Here is a 20974-nt window from a genome sequence, read left to right on the forward strand (position 1 = left end):
TTTTTTTTTGAGATGAAGTTTCACTCTTGTTGCCCAGGCTGGAGTGTAATGGCGCCATCTCAGCTCACTGCAACCTTCACCTCCCGCGTTCAAGCAATTCTCCTGCCTCAGCCTCCTGAGTAGCTGGGACTACAGGTGCCCACCACCATGCCTGGCTCAGTTTTTTGTATTTTTAGTAGAGACAGGGATTCACCATGCTGGCCAGGCTGGTCTTGAACTCCTGACCTCAGGTGATCTGTCCACCTCAGCCTCCCAAAGTACTGGGATTACAGGCGTGAGCCACCATGACCGGGCTTGAAGCTGCAGATTTTATTTGCTCATGAGCAACTAGGGATGGCCACTGGAATTCTCATTTAGGCATCCCTGGCCCCAGAGCTCAGGGCCTTTGTACCCTCATGCCCAGTAAGAAGTTAACTGATAAGGCTTAAGGTATCAAATGTCCCATAACTTTTTCTGATTGAGAACTGTGCTCAGACCTGCTCAAAGCACACCCCAGTGCAACAGAACAGCTGTTCAATAGAAATTACACAGTGAGTCAGCTGACCACTGCCATATCATGGCATTCTATATACTACGTTTCATGTATGAAGGTTCAACATAAAACTGGCAGCTTCATATTTTCCTTGCCAGGAACAAGAATGCAAAATGTCTTATACACCAATTTGCCCCCAGAGAACAGGTGCTAGGAACTGGTTGTACTCAGGGTTCATGAATACTTGACGTGGTTCTTTGCTAAGCCTCATTCACAAACACCTGAGAGGATATTAAACGTATAGGGCAATTGGATGACTTCCCAGGGTCTCTTTCAGGACTAAGCATCAAGGACTTTGTCACATTAAGGTGTCTCAAATTTCCTGCCAGTTCTTTGCTACATGCTCAATATTTAAAATGTATATTCAACATCAGTGATGTGCTGGGTGTTGCAGAGGATATAACAATCCCACGCCTTCTTGGCAGGGCCAAATCCTACAGTAAAGGAGAAACACACCCGTGATTAGAAAGGAAAACCCATACCAGACAAATACCAGCACCCCTAAGCTGAGGGCACGCAGGTGAGATGTGTTGTGAAGGAGGAAAGAAAAACAAGGCACGTTAATTAATTTTTTAAGGGCCATTGTAGCTTTATAGATGACTGAGACCCTGCAGAATGTGCCTTTGGGGAGTGTACCTTTGAGAATTCCCATGCTTCCATAGGGTGGGGCCACTTTCCTTAGGCAGTGAGTCTCTAAGCCTTGTTCTCCAGAAAGGGATGGGAATGACTCAGTAGATTAAACACTTTTGCCTTCCTGATTGTTTTGTCAATACAATACAGTGGTTTTATGGGAATACCCGAGTAGTGTGATTATCAGTTTGAGCTGATAGGGATCTTCTTGATGAGTCCTATGGTGCTCACTGCGTGAACCAAGGCTCTCTGTGGGGAACGCACCAAGTGCCTGGACAAACCACAGGGAATAATATCCATGAGCTCTTTCTCACATCACTTCCCCATTCTTTTTTTTTTTTTTTTTTTTTTTTAGATGGAGTCTCGCTTTGTCGCCAGGCTGGAGTGCAGTGGCGTGATCTCAGCTCACTGCAACCTCCGCCTCCCAGGTCCAAGCGATTCTCCTGCCTCAGCCTCCCAAGTAGCTGGGATTACAGGGGCCCATCACCATGCCCAGCTAATTTTTCTATTTTTAGTAGAGATGCGGTTTTACCATGTTGGCCAGGATGTTACTTCCCCATTCTTAAGTGGAATCTCATAGCTTTGGAGCTTATTTTAAAAATGCTTTAAAAGATATATTCTTGGTGTTAATGTCCCCCACTGAAAAAAAAAAATCAACTTTATAATTTCAAATAGCAAAGCAGGTTTTTACTAAAAATACACATGTGTCTATTGGATACATCACAGCCTTTGGGGTGTCTAGAGATTAACTCCCTTTCAGATAAGCCATTACAGCCCCATTTTTCAAAAGAAAAAAGGACTCTCTGAGAGGTTAACTGGTTTGCTCAAGACTACAAAGTTTGATATGCTAATCAGAGGGGGGATATTCTAGAAATATCTAGGCTCACATTCCAAAAACAGGTCCAAGTAAAATAACAGGAATCTGGACAAAATAAGTAATAACATGACAATTATCTGGTGGCCATCTGGACAGTAGCAGTAGCCATTCCACAAGGAAAAGATTTACACAAGACCAGAAGGGAGAGAAAATTCTGGCTGATGGAATGGGGGATATTGTAAGGAGAGAATGAGAAAAATGCTATAGTAGCAACAACTACGTACCCAAGGAGGTGGATGTTTTATGTGAATGTAATGTTGCCACATTGTAAAGGCACAATAATATAAAAGTATGCAAGAAAACCTCCGCTCAATCACCTTTTCAAGAGATTGGACACAGGAGCAAGGGATGGGTCAAAGGGAAAATGGAAGCCTATGGCAAGATCCAGCAAAAGCACCTTTAAAAGAAAAGAAAAGGCCAGATGCAGTGGCTCATGCCTGTAATCTCAGCACTTTGGGAGGCCGAGGCGGGTGGATCACCTGAGGTCAGGAGCTCAAGACCAGCCTGGCCAACATGGTGAAACCCTGTCTCTACTAAAAAACACAAAATTAGCCGGGTGTGGTGGCGCATGCCTGTAATCCCAGCTACTCGGGAGACTGAGGCAGGAGAATCACTTAAACCCGGGAGGTGGAAGTTGCAGTGAACCGAGATTATGCCACTGCACTCCAGCCTGGGCAACAAGAGCGAAACTCTGTCTAAAAAAAGAAAAACACACACAAACACACACAAAGATAGAAGCTGTGCTTTTGAAATGTGCATATTCATGGCCGGGCGCAGTGGCTCACGCCTGTAATCCCAGCACTTTGGGAGGCCAAGGCAGGCGGATCATGAGGCCAGGAGTTCAAGACCAGCCTGACCAACATGATGAAACCCTGTCTCTACTAAAAATACAAAAATTAGCCGGGCGTGATGGCGGGCGCCTGTAATCCCAGCTACTTAGGAGGCTGAGTCAGGAGAATCGCTTGAACCCAGGAGGTGGAGGTTGCAGTGAGCCGAGATCATACCATTGCACTCCAGCCTGGGTGACAGAGCGAGACTCCATCTAAAAAATAAATAAATAAATAAATAAAAATGAAATATGCATATTCACAAAGACACGCACCACAGGGACACCCACTGCAGTACTGTTGCTAACAGGCAGTAGTTGGGACAACTTATATGTCTAGAGCAAAAGATCAAGAAGGATTCAAATCAAATTGTTCAGCGTGGTGACCCTGAAGGACTAACAGTGGGAGAGAGAAAGAATAGAAGAGGTGTGGGGAGAATTTTCACTTTTTAGTTGCATAATCCCTTCTGGGTTGTTTATTTTATGTCTACATGCCTTTTTAATTTTAGAAATTAAAAATATTATATTATTTAAAATTAAAAAGTTTTTTAACAACCTGTTCTGTTTGGAGGACTGTTTGGAGGAATCATCAAGTCTCAGAGTTGAAATTGGTTTCAGAGGTCTGTGTAGTCTAATCTCAGCTAGATTCAGATTCACAGCCTGGCTGTCTGCATAGAACTTAGGGCAGAATGGCCACCCCTGGCTCACAGGCACTCACTCCAGCCTCAATTCGGATCTGGCTCATGGAACCTGGTGTACCCGAAGGATATGAAAAATTACATAAGCGTTGTGGCTTTCATAATGTACACCTGTGCTGCTAAACATCACCAACAACCATGCACCAGGACTACAGCAACCCCCAGATCCTCCTAGTTCCTACCAGGCCCTGAGTAATTTGACAGCCTCAGAAGGGTCACTCACGGGTGAACACAACTGGGCGCTCATACCTGTAATCCCAATACTTTGGGAGGCCAAGCCAGGAGGATTGCTTGAGCCCAAGAGTTCAAGGCCAGCTTGAGAAACAGAGTGAGGCCCTGTCTCTACAAAAAAAATTAAAAATTAGCTGGGCATGGTGGTGTGTGCCTATAGTTCAGCTACTCAGGAGGCTGAGGTGGGAGGATCGCTTGAGCCCAGGAGTTCGAGACCATGATCACACCACTGACTGCACTCTTCCCTCCTGGATGGCAGGGTGAAACAGTCTCAAAAAAAAAAAAAGAAAGAAAGAAAGAAAGAAAGGGTTTGAACACGAAAAACAGAGGTCAACTGTAAACCAGTTGGTTGTCAGTACAGCACAATCCCAAGTACAGTGTAGCTATAGCCTAATAGGGCCTCACAGTGTCTATGCGAGCTTCACCATTAACAATCACTTCCCCTGGCCATTCTTCACCGTCTTATAGTTTGAGAAGAGCTGCTTACTGCCCTGACTTTGTTTATTTACCCAAGAGGCAAAATGTTTACATATTTCTGTTAACACAGGGACTTTCTTTGATGCCGCCTTGATCTTCTGGTATGGCTTTTTCCTTTTTTTTTTTGAGATGGAGTCTCGTTCTATCTCTCAGGCTGGAGTGCAGTGATGCGATCTCTGCTCACTGGAACCTCCGCCTCCCAGGCTCAAGCGATTCTCCTGCCTCAGCCTCCTGAGTAGCTGGGACTACAGGCATGGTAGGGCTTTTTCCAGTTTACCATACCCTGCCCCACTCCACACTATGAAGTGTGTCTGCCTTTGTTCCATGTTCCCTCTGATGGACAGTATTTTGCTATAAGTATCCTCAGTTCAGTCAGAACTTAATGTTACTTAATTTTACGCAGTGCTCAAAATTGGGAACACACCTGTAAAGGGTTTGCCATCACCAGGATTTTAAACCACCGACATAGACTGAAAGCAAGAAGAGTGCTGTGTTTGTTGCTATATCCCCTCCAGCACCTAAGGCAATGCATTTCACATCTTGCTGAGAGCAGATAACTCAATACCTGGAACTAGAAAATTAGAATCTAAAAGACGGAAGGCATCTAAAGACCAGTTCCCATCATGCCACAGCTGAGAAATTGGAGACCCAGGTGGTTAAATCAGATATTGAGTTAATGTCAGCTGGAATGCAGATGTTCCTACTCTGAGTTGAGTGCCCTTTCCTCTGTCAGGTTGCTTGTTAGCTAAATGAATGAATGACTTTACCACTCGATTTGTATGAAAAAAGGAGGCCAGAAAAGAGACTAAAGTTAAATGTGTAATTGTTTGTACAGACTATATTTGCCAACTTAACTGAAGTTTTCCACTTTCAATTGATTGTTTGCATTCATTGACTTAGATATATTTTTCATCATTTAAAATGTTTCATCAATGCATACAAACTCCAGACAAATAACAAGTCAGATTTCAATATAGTGTTAACTCTAATTCCTCTATAATCTATAATACTTAAATAATTACATGATCGGACTGATCCAAATGTATTTTAATGTCTTTATATGTCAATGATGAAGGATGTAAAATCTTCATATTATGTCTCTATTATGTAACTGCTTCAAGAAAACAAAAAATTAATAAAACCTAACACATGTAAATAAACTCTGACATAACATGAGTCCATGATATTCACTAGCCAGATTTTCAAACCTCATTGTCCTTTAAGAGCCCAATTTTAAGCTGGGCGTGGCAGTTTACGCCTGTAATCCCAACACTTTGGGAAGCCGACGTGGGAAGAAAGTTTGAGCAAGGGAATTATAACCAGCCTGGGCAACATAGCAAGACCCAGTCTTATTCAAAAAAAAATTTTTTAATTGTTTTAAATCCAATTTTTGCCCTTCAGATTTTTTTTTAACCAACCAACAATTTGCCAGCTTTTTTTTTTTTGAGACGGAGTCTCACTCTGTTGCCCAGGTTGGAGTGCAGTAGCATGATCTTGGCTCACTGCAACCTCCTCCTCCTGGGTTGAAGCAATCCTCCTGCCTCAGCCTCCCGAGTAGCTGGGATTATAGGCATGTGCCACCATGCCCGGCTAATTTTTGTATTTTTAGTAGAGATGGGGTTTTGCCATGTTGGCCTGGCTGGTCTCGAACTCCTGCCCTCATGTGATCCACCCACCTCAGCCTCCCAAAGTTCTGGGATTACAGGCAGAAGTCACCACACCTAGCCAGCCAGCTTTGAGTTTCATTTCTTTCATTTTCTTGCTCATCCTCAGAGAGAGAGGTTTAAGAAGAGAAATAAAGGGGAAAAACGGGAAACAGAAAGGCGAAAGGTATAGATGCCTCAGGAACTGACAGGGAGTAGCAGTCAGGCTCCTGGAAGAAACGAGAAATGTAGCAAGGCATGGTCAGGAAACACATGTCTATCCATGCTCCCACTCTCTCTGCCTTTCCCCCTCTTTCCCATCCCTCTTGCCAAGAAGTGAGTTGGCAATCTTACCAATGACAAACAAAATAGATAAAGCCTCCACACTGAGATTTAGAAACCCCACTTTAGCCAAAACTAAGTCACTTACATCAAATTGTACCATGACACCAAGCATTCCTGTCCCCTCCCCTGCAATGGCAATCAAGTGTCATAGAAAAATAGCCTTTTAAAATTACCATGAGCCTTTTATTTTTATTTATTTTTACACCCAGGCTGGAGTGCAGTGGCGTGATCACGGCTCACTGTAGCCTCAACCTCCTGGGCTCAAGCAATCCTCCCACCTTGGCCTCCCAAAGTTGGCTCAGGGTTGATGAGCCACTGTGCTCAGCCAACCATGAGGTTTTTAGAGATGATCTTGTCTAAACCCTTCTCGCCTGTTTTGCAGAAAAGAAAATTGAGATCCCAGAGAAATGAAGTAACTTGCCCAAGGTCATTCAGCAGGCAAGATAGAACTAGATCTCCAAATTGCAAACTAGCTGTCCAGAGTTCTTTCCTCAATGAGCAATTTAAAAGCTACAGAATGTACAAAAAAAACACCCCAACAGTCTAGATATAAAAACAATTACAAAGGCACAAAAGGGCAGGAAAACTCAATAAAACTATGAACTTCACCCATCCCATCTCCCAGAAACCCAGTGACAATCAAAGCAGCGTCAGGCTGGTTCAAGGAGTAATGGTGTCTCCAACAATTTAATTGCTCTTCTTCCTCCTTTACCCATTTCTCACAGGCAGAGAAAAAATGCATCCAAGACTACTGAAACTTACTTTGAACCAATACAGATGTTTGTTGATACCTGAAATTTAGGGATTCGCAAATACGTTTTCTGCCAAGAGCTTACAGAAATCACACTCTTAGAGCTAAAACATCAGGTCATTCCATGAGTCTCAAGCCCTGGAGAAAATTAAATGCCTTCCCCAGAAACGGGTCCTCTCCCCTGTCCTGCGCAGGTAACAAACGCTGCTGGAGAGACTTGGCTTCATCAGCTGTCTAAATGCAGACTTTTCAAGAAGGTGACTCAAGAAACTAACATTCCAAAACAGGACTTCAGAAAAAGAAGAAAACTTTTTCTTACCCTTAAAAATGACAGAAACAATAGGATCCGGCTTGCCAAATTTCGTTTTAGGGATATTGCTGGCAGATTCCACAATCACTCGCAGCATGGTTCTTAGCTGGTAGAAAGCAAGTTTCAGCAAACGAAGTGGAGACTCGGGCGCTGGAGCTCCGGGTTGCAGCGCCCTGGGAGAGAAGTTCTCTCCCAGTGAAGGGAGGATTTCTCCCAGGGCAAGGAAGGGGAAAAGGCAAAATGGGTGGACCTCTGGCGGATTTTACTGAAGGCAACGTGTAAATTGATACCGAACTCCCCGCGTCTACGCAGTGCCGCAGGCACAGACTTATGAATTCGGGAAATGTGGAAGTGAAAAGGACAAACCCTAAACTAAAAATAATTCCGTGCGACAAATGAAACCAACACGAATTTGGAGCTAAGAAATACGGGTTGGTCAGGAAACCACTAAAATGTTGCTGCCTTTTAGCAATGGTTCGTGAAACTGAATTAATTGATTTTTCCGTCACTGCTTTCATTCTTTTCTGAGTTTCAAGGAGTTTTAAAACTTTAGTCATTTTTTGCTTTTGACTTTTCGCTGTTACTTCTCACGCTATTGAACGCACCCACTCAGTAACCCTATGTTCAGCTTTTTTAAAGCAGCTAAAGGGTGCCTCTTACTGGACGGCAAACGAATGACAGCGTTTATTTCAAGTAAACGCGATCCAGGAATGGGATATATAAATAATTACATATATGTATAAATAATTATATATATATATATATAAAGGACTGAACATAGAATTTCTTCAAAACCCCTTCAGAGGTGAGAGCTGGGCGCCTAAGTTTTCCTGGCTCTTCAAATGCTGCCAATTGCCTTCAGTGAAAATGGAGAAGGGACTCCCCACTGTTTCTGGACCTACAGCTGCCCATGGTGTCTTTCTGTCCCAGAGGGTGCATGAAGACAGTGCAGCTTGGCTGAGATCACAAGAGACGGCCTGGGGCTAGTCAGCCAGATCTGAGTGTGAGACTGCCTCACCACCCTGAGCTATGTCATCTTAGCAAGTTTCTTTTCTTTTCTTTTCTTTTCTTTTTTTTTTTTTGAGACGGAGTCTCGCTCTGTCGCCAGGCTGGAGTGCAGTGTAGTGATCTTGGCTCACTGCAACCTCTACCTCCCGGGTTCAAGCGATTCTCCTGCCTCAGTCTCCCGAGTAGCTGGGACTACAGAAGTGCGCCACCACACCCAGCTAATTTTTTTTTTTTTTTTTTTTTTTTTGTATTTTTAGTAGAGACGGGGTTTCACCATGCTGGCCAGGATGGTCTCGATCTCTTGACCTTGTGATCCGCCCGCCTTGGCCTCCGTGGCTTGAGCTTTACTGGCTTGAGCCACCATGCTGGCGAGCAAGTTTCTTAACCCCTCTCTTCCTCAGTTTCCTCATCTATGAACTGGGGATAAAGGCTGTTATAAGATAAAGGTCATAGCATAGGAGCTGGCACAAAGCACACAGTAATTTGCACATGTAAGAAGTTCATGCTTATTTGTGATCTCATAGCGTTTCTGTTAATGCAGGCTGACTTTTAATCAGGATCTCATTATATTTCAGAAGAAAAGGCTAAAACTTGGGATGAAGAAACATTGGGCTTCTTTTTGCTTTAGAATGCACAGTCAAGCAGACCCACTTGTAAATAAACATTTCAAGTACATTGAATAAGCATGACTTAACCTACAAGAATTCTTCTGTCTCCGTGAGTTTCTCAAAGGCTTAAAGCAAAGAACCAATTACCCAGTGCTGTGTTCATTATTGTATTTAGTGGACATGTTGGCAGTTTTAGTGGAATATAGAGATTATTACTTTTATTTTATCTGGCTGCTTTCTATTTGCCATTTTTACTGTGAAATATATTTACAGAAAAATGCATACTACATAAATGTGACAGTTTAACAAGCATCCAGGTCAAGACAGAACATTGCCAGTCCTCCAGAAGCCCCTGGAATACCCCATATATCATATCCACCTCCTTCTCCCAGAGGTAACCACTCTCCTGATTTTTTTTTCTTTTTTTAGACGGAGTTTCACTCTTGTTGCCCAGGCTGGATTGAAGTGGGGTGATCGGCTCACTGCCACCTCCACCTCCCGGGTTCAAGCAATTCTCCTGCCTCAGCCTCCCAGGTAGCTGGGATTACAGGCGTGCACTACCACACCCGGCTAATTTTGTATTTTTAATAGAGACAGGGTTTCACCGTGTTGGCCAGGCTGGTCTCAAACTCCTGACCTCAGGTGATCCATCCACCTCGGCCTCCCAAAGTGCTGGGATTACAGGCATGAGCCACCACGTCTGGCCCACTCTCCTGATTTTTATGGTAATGATTTCCTTGCTTTTCTTTGTAGTTTTTACCGAAAACAACAACAACAACAAAACAGTTTAGGTTTGCTTGGTCATGACCTTTGTTTGGTGATATAAATTCTTTTGTATGTTATGAACTTTACATACATACACATATATTCATATATATAGGTACACACATACATGTGTTCATACTTTGTGAATTCTTTGCTGTATTATGACTTTATAGAAATGGACTCATACAGAATGGATTCTTTCGTGTTTGACTTCTTTTTTCTCAGTATTATATTGTGAAATTCATTCATGTAGCTCTACTTCCTTCACTCTTGTTGCTATATGGCATTTCATTGTATGAGTTTCTGACATTTCATTTATTTATTTATTTATTTTGAGACAGAGTCTTGCTCTGTAGCCCAGGCTGGAGTGCAGTGGTGCGATCTCGTTTCACTGCAACCTCCGCCTCCCGGGTTCAAGCAATTCTCCTGCCTCAGCCTCCTGAGTAGCTGGGATTACAGGTGCACACCACCACGCCAGGCTAATTTTTGTATCTTTAGTAGAGATGGGGTGTCACCACGTTGGCCAGGATGTTCTCGAACTCTTTACCTCGTGATCCGCCTGCCTCAGCCTCCCAAAGTGCTGGGATGACAGGCATGAGCCACTGCGCCTGGCCTCCAGATTTGATTAATTCATTCTACTACTGCCAGACATTTGGACAGTTCAGGGAATGGGGCTATTACAAACAGTGCTGTTCTGAACAGTCCAAGGCTGTTCTGGCACAAATGTGCATGAGTCTATTTAGAGTCTAATCTATGGGTGGAATTGCTTGCTGGGCCAGAAAATGTATGCATTTCTTCACCTTTACAAGGTAATTCCAAATTATATTCCACAATGGTACTCTTGCCAGCAGTGTATGAGACTTCCTGTTGTTCTAAATTTTTGTCATACTTAACCAATGTTAGATTTTTTACATTTGCCCTTCTGGTGAGCATATAATAGCATCTCACTGGAGTTTTAATTTGCCTTTTACCTATTCATGTGGGAGAAAAAGACAAATGACTTCCAACCTTACATAATACATAATCAATTACAGGTGGAGTATAAATCTAAATAAGCAAGATAAAACATGTTTCAGCCCAGACGCGGTGGTTCATGCCTGTAATCTCAACACTTTGGGGAGGCTGAGGTGAGTCTGAGACCAGCCTGGGCAACATAGTGAGACCCTGCCTCTAAAAAAAATTTTTTTAATTAATCGAGTGTGGTGGCATGCACCTGTGGTCCCAGCTACTTGAAAGGCTGAGGTGGGACAACCACTTGAGCCTGGGAAGTCCTGGTGGCAGTGAGCCATGATTGTGCCACTATACTCCAACCTGGGTAACAGAGTGAGACCCTGTCTCTAAAAAAAAAAAAAAAATCTAACCAGGTGGTGGCAGCAGCTCACACCTGTAGTCCCAGCTACTTGGGAAGCTGAGGCAAGAGGATCACTTGAGGCCAGAAATACAAATCCAGCCTAGACAACATGGCAAGACCTCCTCTCTAAAACAAATAAGTAAAGAAAAAAATCAAACAACAAAAAAAGCCATAGAAGAATATCTATATGACCCCAGGATAGGAAAGGATTTCTTAATATGAAAAAATGTACAAATCATAAAGGAAATATTGATAAATTCAATTATATTAAAATCACAACCTACAAAGGACTAGTATTCAGAGTACATAAACAGCTCCAGCAAATTAGTAAGACAAACACATAGAACTCAATGGAAAAATAGGTAAAAGATTTGAATAGGCACTTCATAAATTAGGAAATGTAAATATGAAAAGGTACTCAACCTCATTGGTAATTAGAAAAGTGCAAATTAAAACTCCAATGAGTTATTATTATATACTCACCAGATGGGAAAATATGTAAAAATCTAACATTGCCAAGCTTGACAAGAATGTGGAACAACGGGAAGTCTCATACACCGCTGGTGAGAGTGTAATCAGCAGTAAATTCTCATGGATTTTCTACCATTACAATTATAGAATCTGCAAATAACGCCTGGGGTGTTTCTTCCTTTTCAATCTTTGTGCTTACTTTATTTTCCCTTTTATTTCTATGTTGATTAGACCTTTCATTATAATATTGACTAGGGGTGGTAATAACAGACATCCTTATCTTTTTCTGTATTTCAAAGGGAAAGATTTCCATACTTCACCATAAAGTATGATGTTTGCTGTAGGTTTCTCATAATTAGCCCTTTTAAGATTAAAGGAGTTCTCTCTATTCCTAGGTTGCTAAAACTTTGAGTTTTGTTTTTGTTTTTGTTTTTGTTTTTTTTGAGATGGAGTCTTGTTATGTCCTTCTGGCTGGAATGCAGTGATTATTCACAGGCACAATCATAGTGCACTACAGCCTTGAACCCCTGGCCTCAAGCAATCCTCTTGCCTCCACCTCCTAAGTAGCTGAGACTACAGGCAAGTGCTTAGCTACTTTTAAATGCCCAGTTTGAAGGCTTTTTATAAGACATAAAGTCGGATTTTATCAGATGGTTTCACTTTATTGAAATGATCATATGAATTTTATGTTTAATGTGGTGAATTACATTTATTTTATTTTATTTTGAGACAGAATCTCACTCTATTGCCCAGGTTGGAGTGCAGTGGCATGATCTCAGCTCACTGCAACCTCCCCTTCCTGGGTTCAAGCAATTATCCTGCCTCAGCCTCCCAAGTACCTGGGATTACAGGTGCACACCAACACCCAGTTAATTTTGTATTTTTAGTAGAGACAGGGTTTCACTATGTTGGCCAGGCTGGTCTCAAACTCCTGACCTCAAGTGATCCACCCATCTCGGCCTCCCAAAGTGCTGGGATTACAGGTGTGAACCACCACGCCCTGCCAATTACATTTATTTTCTAATATTAAACTAACTTTGCATTCCTGAGATAAACTCAACTTGGTTGTCATATCTTATACTTTCCTATTGCTAAATTTAGATTGCAAATATGTTTATATACTATTTATGACTTTTGCATGTATATTTATGAATAAGACTGACTTGCAATTGCCCATCCTCATTTTGTCCTGGTCCGCTTTGGTGTGGAGGTCATGCTAGCATCATAAAATGGGGTGGGGTGTGCTGTTGCCTCTTTTTTAATTCTTTGGAAAAGCTTGTGAACTTGGAATTATTTCTTCTGATATGTTGGTTGTCCTTTCACAAAATTCATACCTGTATTTATTTTAAAGATTCAAGAAATCCTATCAGAGGCTGGTGCAGTGGCTCGCGACTGTAATCCCAGAATTTTGGGAGGCTGGGGTGGGAGGGTTGCTTGAGCCCAGGAGTTTGAAACCAGCCTGGGCAACATGGCAAGACCCCATCTCTACTAAAAATCAAAAATTAGCTGGGCGTGGTGGCATGTGCCTGTAGTCCCAGCTACTTGGGAGGCTGCAGTGGGAGGATCACCTAGGCCTGGGAGCAGTGAGCTATAATTTTGCCACTGCACCCCAGTCTGGGAGACAGCGGGACCCTGTCTCAAAATAAATAAGTAAACTCTACCAGGCTTATTATAAAATTAGCAGTTCACCTCTCCTTACCTCTAGCATTTCCTGACAGCATTTCCATTTCCAGAGGCCCCAACTTTCAGCAATTTCATCTGATTATTTTGGTGTTTATATCCATATCTCCAAGTAACATGCTTTCTTCTATTTTTCACTTTCCAGCATCAGGCATCATCTGTTTCCTAACAAGGAAAATGAGGACTTAGCTGTCTTTTGCCCCTCCTCAAATCCAAACACATATGTGCACACTTTCTGTATCCCATCCCCCCCAGGATAGCTGTACCATAAATTTGCATAGATACATTATTGTGATTGTATAAACACTGTTCACAAGCCATGAAGTATACTGCAATGTGCTTCATACATTTTGATCTTGTTTCAACTTGTTCTTTTCTTTCTTTTGGAGTTAATACCTTGTTGGTGGTGGTTTTTGGTGTTTGATTGTTTGTTTGTTTGTTTGTTTGTTTTCTGAGACAGGGTCTCTGTCACCCAGGCTGGTGTGTAGTGGTGCGATCTCAGCTCACTGCAGCCTCAACCTCCCCTGGCTCAGGTGATCCTCCCGTTTCAGCCTCCCAAATAGCTGGGACTACAGGCACACACCACCACACCTGTCTACATTTTGTATTTTTTGTAGAGTTGGGGTTTTGCCATGTTGCCCAGGCTGGTCTCAAACTCCTGGGCTCAAGCAATCTGCACACCTCAGCCTCCCAAAGTTCTGGGATTACAGGCGTATACCACTGCACCTAGCCCCTTGTTGTTTTTTTGTACTTTAAACTCTTCCCAAATTGTGTAAATTTCCAACATGTTCAAACATATTGGAATTGTATCAATTTCGTCTTGCACCCTCACTTGGGGTCTTCCAAATGGCTCTGATCTGGAGGGTTTTGCTCGGGAGCTAAGCATAGCTGCTATCCCTGAGCTGCCTTTCTCCACCTCTCTTTGCATCTCTCTTATTTTGGATTCCGTGTCTTCCTCTTTCTTGGTTTACTTTCTTGTATTGCTGAAGCATAGACCTTCCCTGTTTGAACAGCTTTATTCTACTCTCCTATTTCATTGGCAGTATGGCTGGCACAGGATTCCAAGTTCAAAAGCATTTCCTCCCAATATTTGAAAGCATTGTTCCATTGTCTTCTGGTTTCCCACATAGCTCGCTCCCGCCATCTCTAGGAGAGTATCACATACCTGCACCTGTGCTGTGTGACTTGCAGTGCTTTTCTATGCAAAGCATGTTGTCCTCTACCCCATTTGTGGCAGACATGGCCATGGGACTGGCTTTAATGGAATGTGGGAATGTGGCTGTTACTACAATACACCACCCAGATTTCCCTCCAGGAATGAAGGATAAAATACCCCCAGCTGCTGGGAGAGCTGCCAGAAAACCTCCCTCAGCTGTTAGCCCTCTTCAGGGATTGCCTGCGCTGAAGAAAATTGCCCTACCCAAGATCATGTTTCCTTCCAGAAGCAGCCTACCTCCCAATGACTGATCAGCACAGGGATATGAAGGCCTGGTCCCCTTGCCCCAAGTGGTGACAATCTACAGGGCCATTCCAGCCTCTGGGTTCCCCATGGGGTCAGCAGGAGCCAGTGATGGACCCAGCTTTCTTCTCCCTGCATCTGTGGTGTTGATCTCATGAATACTTCTTAAGAAATACCTGTATACTGATATCATTTCAGAAATTTTCCCTGGGGAATGCAACCTGTCAGAGTTGGGTGCCAGGAGTGATTCAAGAAAGCAGATCCTAAGATGGGATTTTGAGCTTGATCTTCCACCACCCAGATGGGAATGAAGACCCCTGATAATCTTATCAATGATTATCCCTGGCACAGTACAATTGTAAAATGTGTCACCAATGGAAGGGAACGCATTAGCTGCGTGAAATGTCAAGCAGTTGAAATATGCAGGGAAAACAGTAACTAAGGATTTGGATTTAGGGAGCCATTGCCAAACTCAGTTGACACTCTGGAAAAGTAACAAAAGGTTGAGAGTGATTAATCAGCAATAAATAGCTATGAATGAAAGCCAGGTGGCCTCCTCTCCTGCAGCAGGAGAACTGGGAAAGCTCAGGCCCAGCACCAGAACTTAGTCACAAAAGACGACAAGCTCCAAGGAAGATTGAACCCCCAACTGAGACAAGTTGACTCTGATAAGATCAAGGCTCTGCTTGGGGAAGGACTGGGACTCTGATACATAGGATGGGGATATCTGGTTGATGTCCTTGAGAATCTTAAATCCCCAAATTTCTCTGAGCCCTCTGAGCCTGGGGGAGCTCAGATTAAAGACAAGCACCCCTCCACCTTGCTTGGAGATGATGTGAAGGCCTCTCCCCTGCAAGACACCTTGTTCTTTTCTCAGGATCTGCGAAGTCCTCCCACCCCGGCCATTACCAATATCTACGGTTAAGTCCTAACAACATATTGCTGCCTGGGATGTGCTAGGCCTGCCTGCTGAAGACAGAAAGGGGACACCCCTTGAACAAACTGCAGGACACAACCAATTGGACTGGCAGAAGCTGGAAGAGTTCACATGGGGCTGGATTCTAAGTGTGCTGTGTCGAAGGGCAGTGCAGAACACAAATTTGGATAAAAGAGAGTTGACCAGTATGGGTGCGCTCCCCCAAGATGCTGATTTCATATGCCGCAAGGCCCCCAGAGATGGTGCAAACACACTACTAAGGTGGCTCCTAGGAACATGAGAAAAGCAATGGCCCATCTTAAGTTAAGAAGAAATACCTGTACTGCCCTAACAAAATGGAGGCACAGAAGTGACAAAAAACTTGAGCCAGGATTCAAACCTAGTGTCTTCTGAGTCAAACTCCCTTCCCAGCTTCACCTCAGCTGAGATCTCATATTTCTGTTTCATTGTTTCTTACCTGTCTCAAGTAAACTCAAGCATTAATCTAGGTGAGTGGCCTTACACTTGCCCTGGAACAGTGAGACAAAAGAGATGGGGAAAGAGGAATATGAGAGGAAGAGAAGGGAGACTCAGCCAAAAATCTAGATGTGAAGAGCAAAGTGCTGGGGTAGCAAAGAGGATTTAGTGGAAGAGAAATGAAGATAGATTCATAACATCTTATTCCAATTCCAGTTTAACAGAATCTTAGGTATTACCTAACAGCATTTTTCCAATTGGCATGCACAGAAGGGTCCATTGTTTCAGTTGATAACCAAAGTGCTTTTTAGAGCTAAAATACTATTTTTGGTGGCTTAATTACAGGGCTTCTCACAGTGGAAGACACTATCTTTAAATAACTTAATATATAGTATATTTGAATTTCATTCCTTTAAGAAAGTGCTTGGCAGCAACTGAGTCCACGTAGAGGGCAGGAGGAGATAAATTATTTTATAACATTTGGCACCATCATATTGTCATCATTCAAGGCAACTGGGGGAGCTAAATATAAGATAGGAATTAATCTGACTTCTCTAAGAAGATATTAATATATTTTCTGAAATCAACCTAGAAAAAATAGACCAGGCAAAAGTGGAATAATTTTAAGCCTTGTGCTCACCTTTACAGAAACAATAATTCTTCATCAAAATGTCTGATAGACAAATGGCTCCCAGCTGTTCTTCTGGAACAGCCCTCATTCATTCACGCACATATGCACTTATTCAGCTAATACTTATTAAACGCTACTTGGTGCCAGGCACAATGCTAACTACAAAAATGAATAGGACACATTTCTGCTCTGCAAGAAGCTCACAGATAATTGTAGCATCATGTGGTGAGGGCAATGATAGAAAGAGATAAACAGAAGAGATAAGTATCTGTAGGGCAGGGGAGGGCAAGCGTGGTAGGCTCCCTGGAGGAGGTGACAGCTGAAAACTGGACTGAATCTTAATGGTTGGATTGATATGTGTGTATGTGTGTGTGCCTGACTGTATGATCTGAAATAGAGTTAAATACACATGGTGAACATTTGGAACCCCAAGACATTCCACACTGGTGGAACATCATGTATGACATAAAACAGTCAAGCACTGAGCCTAGGCAGGCAGGCAGTTACCAGCTCAGAGAGCCTTATTTGCTCAGTAACATCTACTGAGTACTCACTACGTGCCAAACACTATCCTAAGCATTTTGTCTCATTGAAACCTTCCACCACCCTACCCTGTGAAGTCCCTGCTATGGTAGGATCCCCATTCTACAGACGAAAAAGCTGAGGCCTGGTTTGGCTAAGCACCTTGCCTAGGTTCTCACGGTAAGTAAAGCCAGGATCTGAATGCAGGCAGTCTTTTTCCAGAGCCCGTGCTCTTCATTCTTACACATACCTCATGGTGACAGGGACCTATTGGAGATGTATTTTTCAGCAGGGAAGTGGAGCGATTGGATTGCCTATTAATACCCTGATTACAAATGAAATGTTTTAGTTACCATGCAGACTTAAATTTTAATAGGAGCTAAAATAGGCCAGGCTCAGTGGCTCATGCCTATAATCCCAGCACTTTGGGAGGCCAAGGTGGAAAGATTGCTTGAGGCCAGGCCAGGAGGATTGCTTGAAGAAGTTTGAGACCAGCCTGGGCAATATAGTGAGACCTCATCTCTTAAAAAAAAAAAAAAAAAAAAAAAAAAGGACCTAAAGCGGGTAGAGCAGTCAGGGCCTGCCCTCTCAAAATAGGATGCACCCCAAATCAAGAACCAAGTCAGGAAGTATCACTGACTGCCTAAGAAGAATTCTCTCATATGAGATTAGCCGCCTGCCCCTGAAATGATTTTCAGATATGTTGCTTGCTGATAGAGCTGCAGTGATCACAGCTAAGTGCTGAGGGGATCTCCCTATTTGCCGATTTAAAATGCAGCCCTTCCTGGCTGAAGATAAACTTTAGGAAAGAGCAGGGGGTCTACCCTGAAAAGGTGCTGAGCTCTAAAAGCATGCTTTTGGTGCATTATTTTAAGTAAGGTGCATCCTTTTAGGTAATTAAGGAATATCGATAACAGAAAGGAAAGAGAGTAAAGCATTTGTCTGTTTCTCCGTAATAGTTTAGATCAGACGAGACTCTGATCAATTCATCCTTGATCTAATTCGCTCAATCACTGTGGTTCTTCTAGGTGCTCAGGATATGGTGGCTGGCAAAATCAGATGTGGCCCCTACCTTCAAGGATTTTGCAGCCTAGTGAGGGGAAAAGATACCAACCAAAGAATCACTCACAAATAAATGTGCAATTATAATTGTGGTGAGTGGTTGGAGAAGTACAAGCTAAAGCGAGGACATCCCTGCAGCAGTGAGAACTAAGATTTTCCAGGGAAGTAGGAAAGGAGATAACAGTGGAGAATTCCAGACAGGGCCTGTGGAAAAGCCCCGAAGGCAGGAAGGAGTCTGCCTGGTCAAGGAATGAAAGGTGTCAAGCATGGCTGGTTTGGGACTTTGGTCTCCACTAGGCCCCAGAGGACAGATGGGGGATTTTTTTCCCTTATTTTAAGAACAATGGTAAATCAATCAAATGTTTTGTGTTTGCATTGGGAAATATGTGACAAGACTGCATTTGCATTATTTAAAACAAAAAATCCCTGCTAAGGAGAAATCAGATTGAAAGGAGACAAGAGTTCATTCATTTCTTCTTGTTCTGCATTTAGAGAACATTTATTGTGTGCATTCCAGTGCTGTGCAATAGAAATATAGTATGAGCCACATTTATCATTATGAATTTTCTAGTCACATCAAAAAAAGTAAAACACATTAGGTGAGATCAGTTGTAATATGTTTCATTTTACCCAATATATCAAAAATACTATCATTTTAACATGTAATAATATAAACAAGTATTAGTGCAATATTTTACATTCTTTTTTCATACTAAGTTTTTGAAATCTGCTGTGTATATTCACACACCTCAATTTGGACATAAAATCTTCCTCAGAAATACTTGATCTATATGTAGATTTCATAAAATTTACAATTGAAAAAACAGGTTTTTGTACCCAGGTTGTTCCAAACATACTTAAAAGTTTTCCAATAAAATAATAATAATAATAAAAAGAAAAAATAATAAAATCAAAAGTTTTTCAATAAACAAATTTTAGTTTTTAAATTAAGATTAAATAAAGTTAAAAATTCAGTTTCTCAATAACGGTGGCCACATTTCAAGCACTCAGTAGCCATCTATGGCTAGTGCTACCATATTGGATAGATCAGGAGGGACCTTTCCATCACTGCAGAAAGTTGTATTGGACAGTGCAGATCTACACTCTGGTGAGGCCCTGTGTGTTCATTAGCATTGCCTTGGAAGATGTAACCTTCAAAGGTGATAGGTGCTCTAACCTACAACAGCCTCCCTATTTCCATTTAATATCTTTAAACCCATTCAGCAGCCTTTTGATCCTGTTTTGGTTTCCCAAGAACAGGTTCCTACTGGGAAGAAAATGAGCTCACCTGCTGAGATAAATATCTAGTCTGCTTGGCTGTTACATTTCTCCTTACATGAATAAAGATGAGTTTCCCAATCTTCATCCTAGACTATCCCTGAGTGAACTATCAACATCAAAGTACTTGTGAGATCTTGTGGAAACTACCAGCTCTTCACAACCTCATGACTGGCAGCCCCTATCTGTAAAGAGCAAACATTAATTTTCAGGGCTAGCAATGGCAATTAGGGAATGTAACAAGCCCCCCAGGCCAATGAGCCTCTTGTTTGCTCCTCTTCCTCAAGGTCCCCACTCACAGGGCGACCTTTAGCCAGAAAAGAAGGTCCTGGAGGGCGGGTGTGGAATTGGAGTGTCTGGCACAGCAGGCCTGGGTGCTGGCTACCCAGGTGCCAGTCCGCCAGGTGCCACCTCTCTCCAGGGTCCCTCCTCCCTCTCCCCCATTTTCTGCTCCCCATTTGGCTTGAAGGTGAACAGGGAAATGTTTTTCTCTATATCTCTTTAAGAATCTTTGTAAATCTCTGTGGAAATTAATTTTGCCCCTCAACTCTGGGCAATGAATAATGTTCACACGATGATTTATCTTTTGCCCTGATTTTTCCCACCCTAATCCCACCTGATACTTTAGTTCACCTTCCCATCAGAAATGGGAGCTCCTTGGAAGCAGGTACCAAACGTCATCTTGCATTCTGTTTTGGTTTTGTTTCTCTGATTCTTTAAAATTCCCCACATGGTTTTCTCATCCATTCTATTCAGTAACATTTGAGTGTTGCCTTTTGTTTAACAATGGCTAACATCAATTGAACATTTACTAAATGTTAAGCACTTTACATGAATTTCTTTCATTTAAAAAAATTTTAAGGTTTTAAAATTAGAGACAGGGATTGATTGGGTGGGGTGAGAGTGGATCTCTCTGTGTTGCCCAGGCTGGTCTCCAACTCCTGACCTCAAGCAATCCTCGCTCCCCGTCCTCACGTAGTGGTGGGATTACAGGAATTAGCCAGTCCACCTGGCCGGATTTCCTCATTTAATCCTTATAACCGAGCTATGAAGTAAATATTATTATTTGCATCATTTTACACATCGGGAAACCGAGGCTCAAATAGGTTAAATAAATTTATCCAAGGAGACACATCTAGTCAGGGCAGTAAGGAATTAAATCTAGAAAGTCCTAATCTAGAGTTTATAACCTTTGTACAATATTGTGTACCTAGGATGTTTTGCTACTGTGTATCTACTGTTTTAAATCTCCAGCGAGTTTATGCTGGGTCTAGGAGAGAAAGGGAGGCCCTGCTAAACATTTCATGTGCTTCTTCTCTCAGCAGTAACGTTCTCAAAGCGGCTAATCAAGAGCTAGAATCGATCAATAGACAGATATCAGGCTGGAGGGTAGCAGTCTGGTCTGAAAGCCGGTCCGCTAGCATTC

At 42.6% G+C, this 20974-nt stretch overlaps 1 protein-coding gene across 3 annotated transcripts in view; it reads right to left on the reverse strand.

Annotated features, from left to right (window-relative positions):
• The window catches only part of MYOF (myoferlin), a 175641-nt gene extending 167832 nt beyond the window's left edge, over positions 1-7809 (reverse strand). The window contains exon 1 of one of the 3 annotated variants that reach the window (XM_016918879.4): positions 7330-7809. In XM_016918879.4, coding sequence (XP_016774368.3) covers positions 7330-7417 — 88 coding nt within the window. In that variant the 5' untranslated portion in view covers positions 7418-7809. The remainder of the gene's footprint in view (positions 1-7329) is intronic. The other 2 variants (XM_016918880.4, XM_063782019.1) reach the window with 2 other exon arrangements.
• Between the last annotated feature and the right edge of the window lie 13165 nt (positions 7810-20974).

Source organism: Pan troglodytes, chromosome 8 (assembly GCF_028858775.2).
Source record: "Pan troglodytes isolate AG18354 chromosome 8, NHGRI_mPanTro3-v2.0_pri, whole genome shotgun sequence".
Lineage (NCBI taxonomy): Eukaryota > Metazoa > Chordata > Mammalia > Primates > Hominidae > Pan > Pan troglodytes.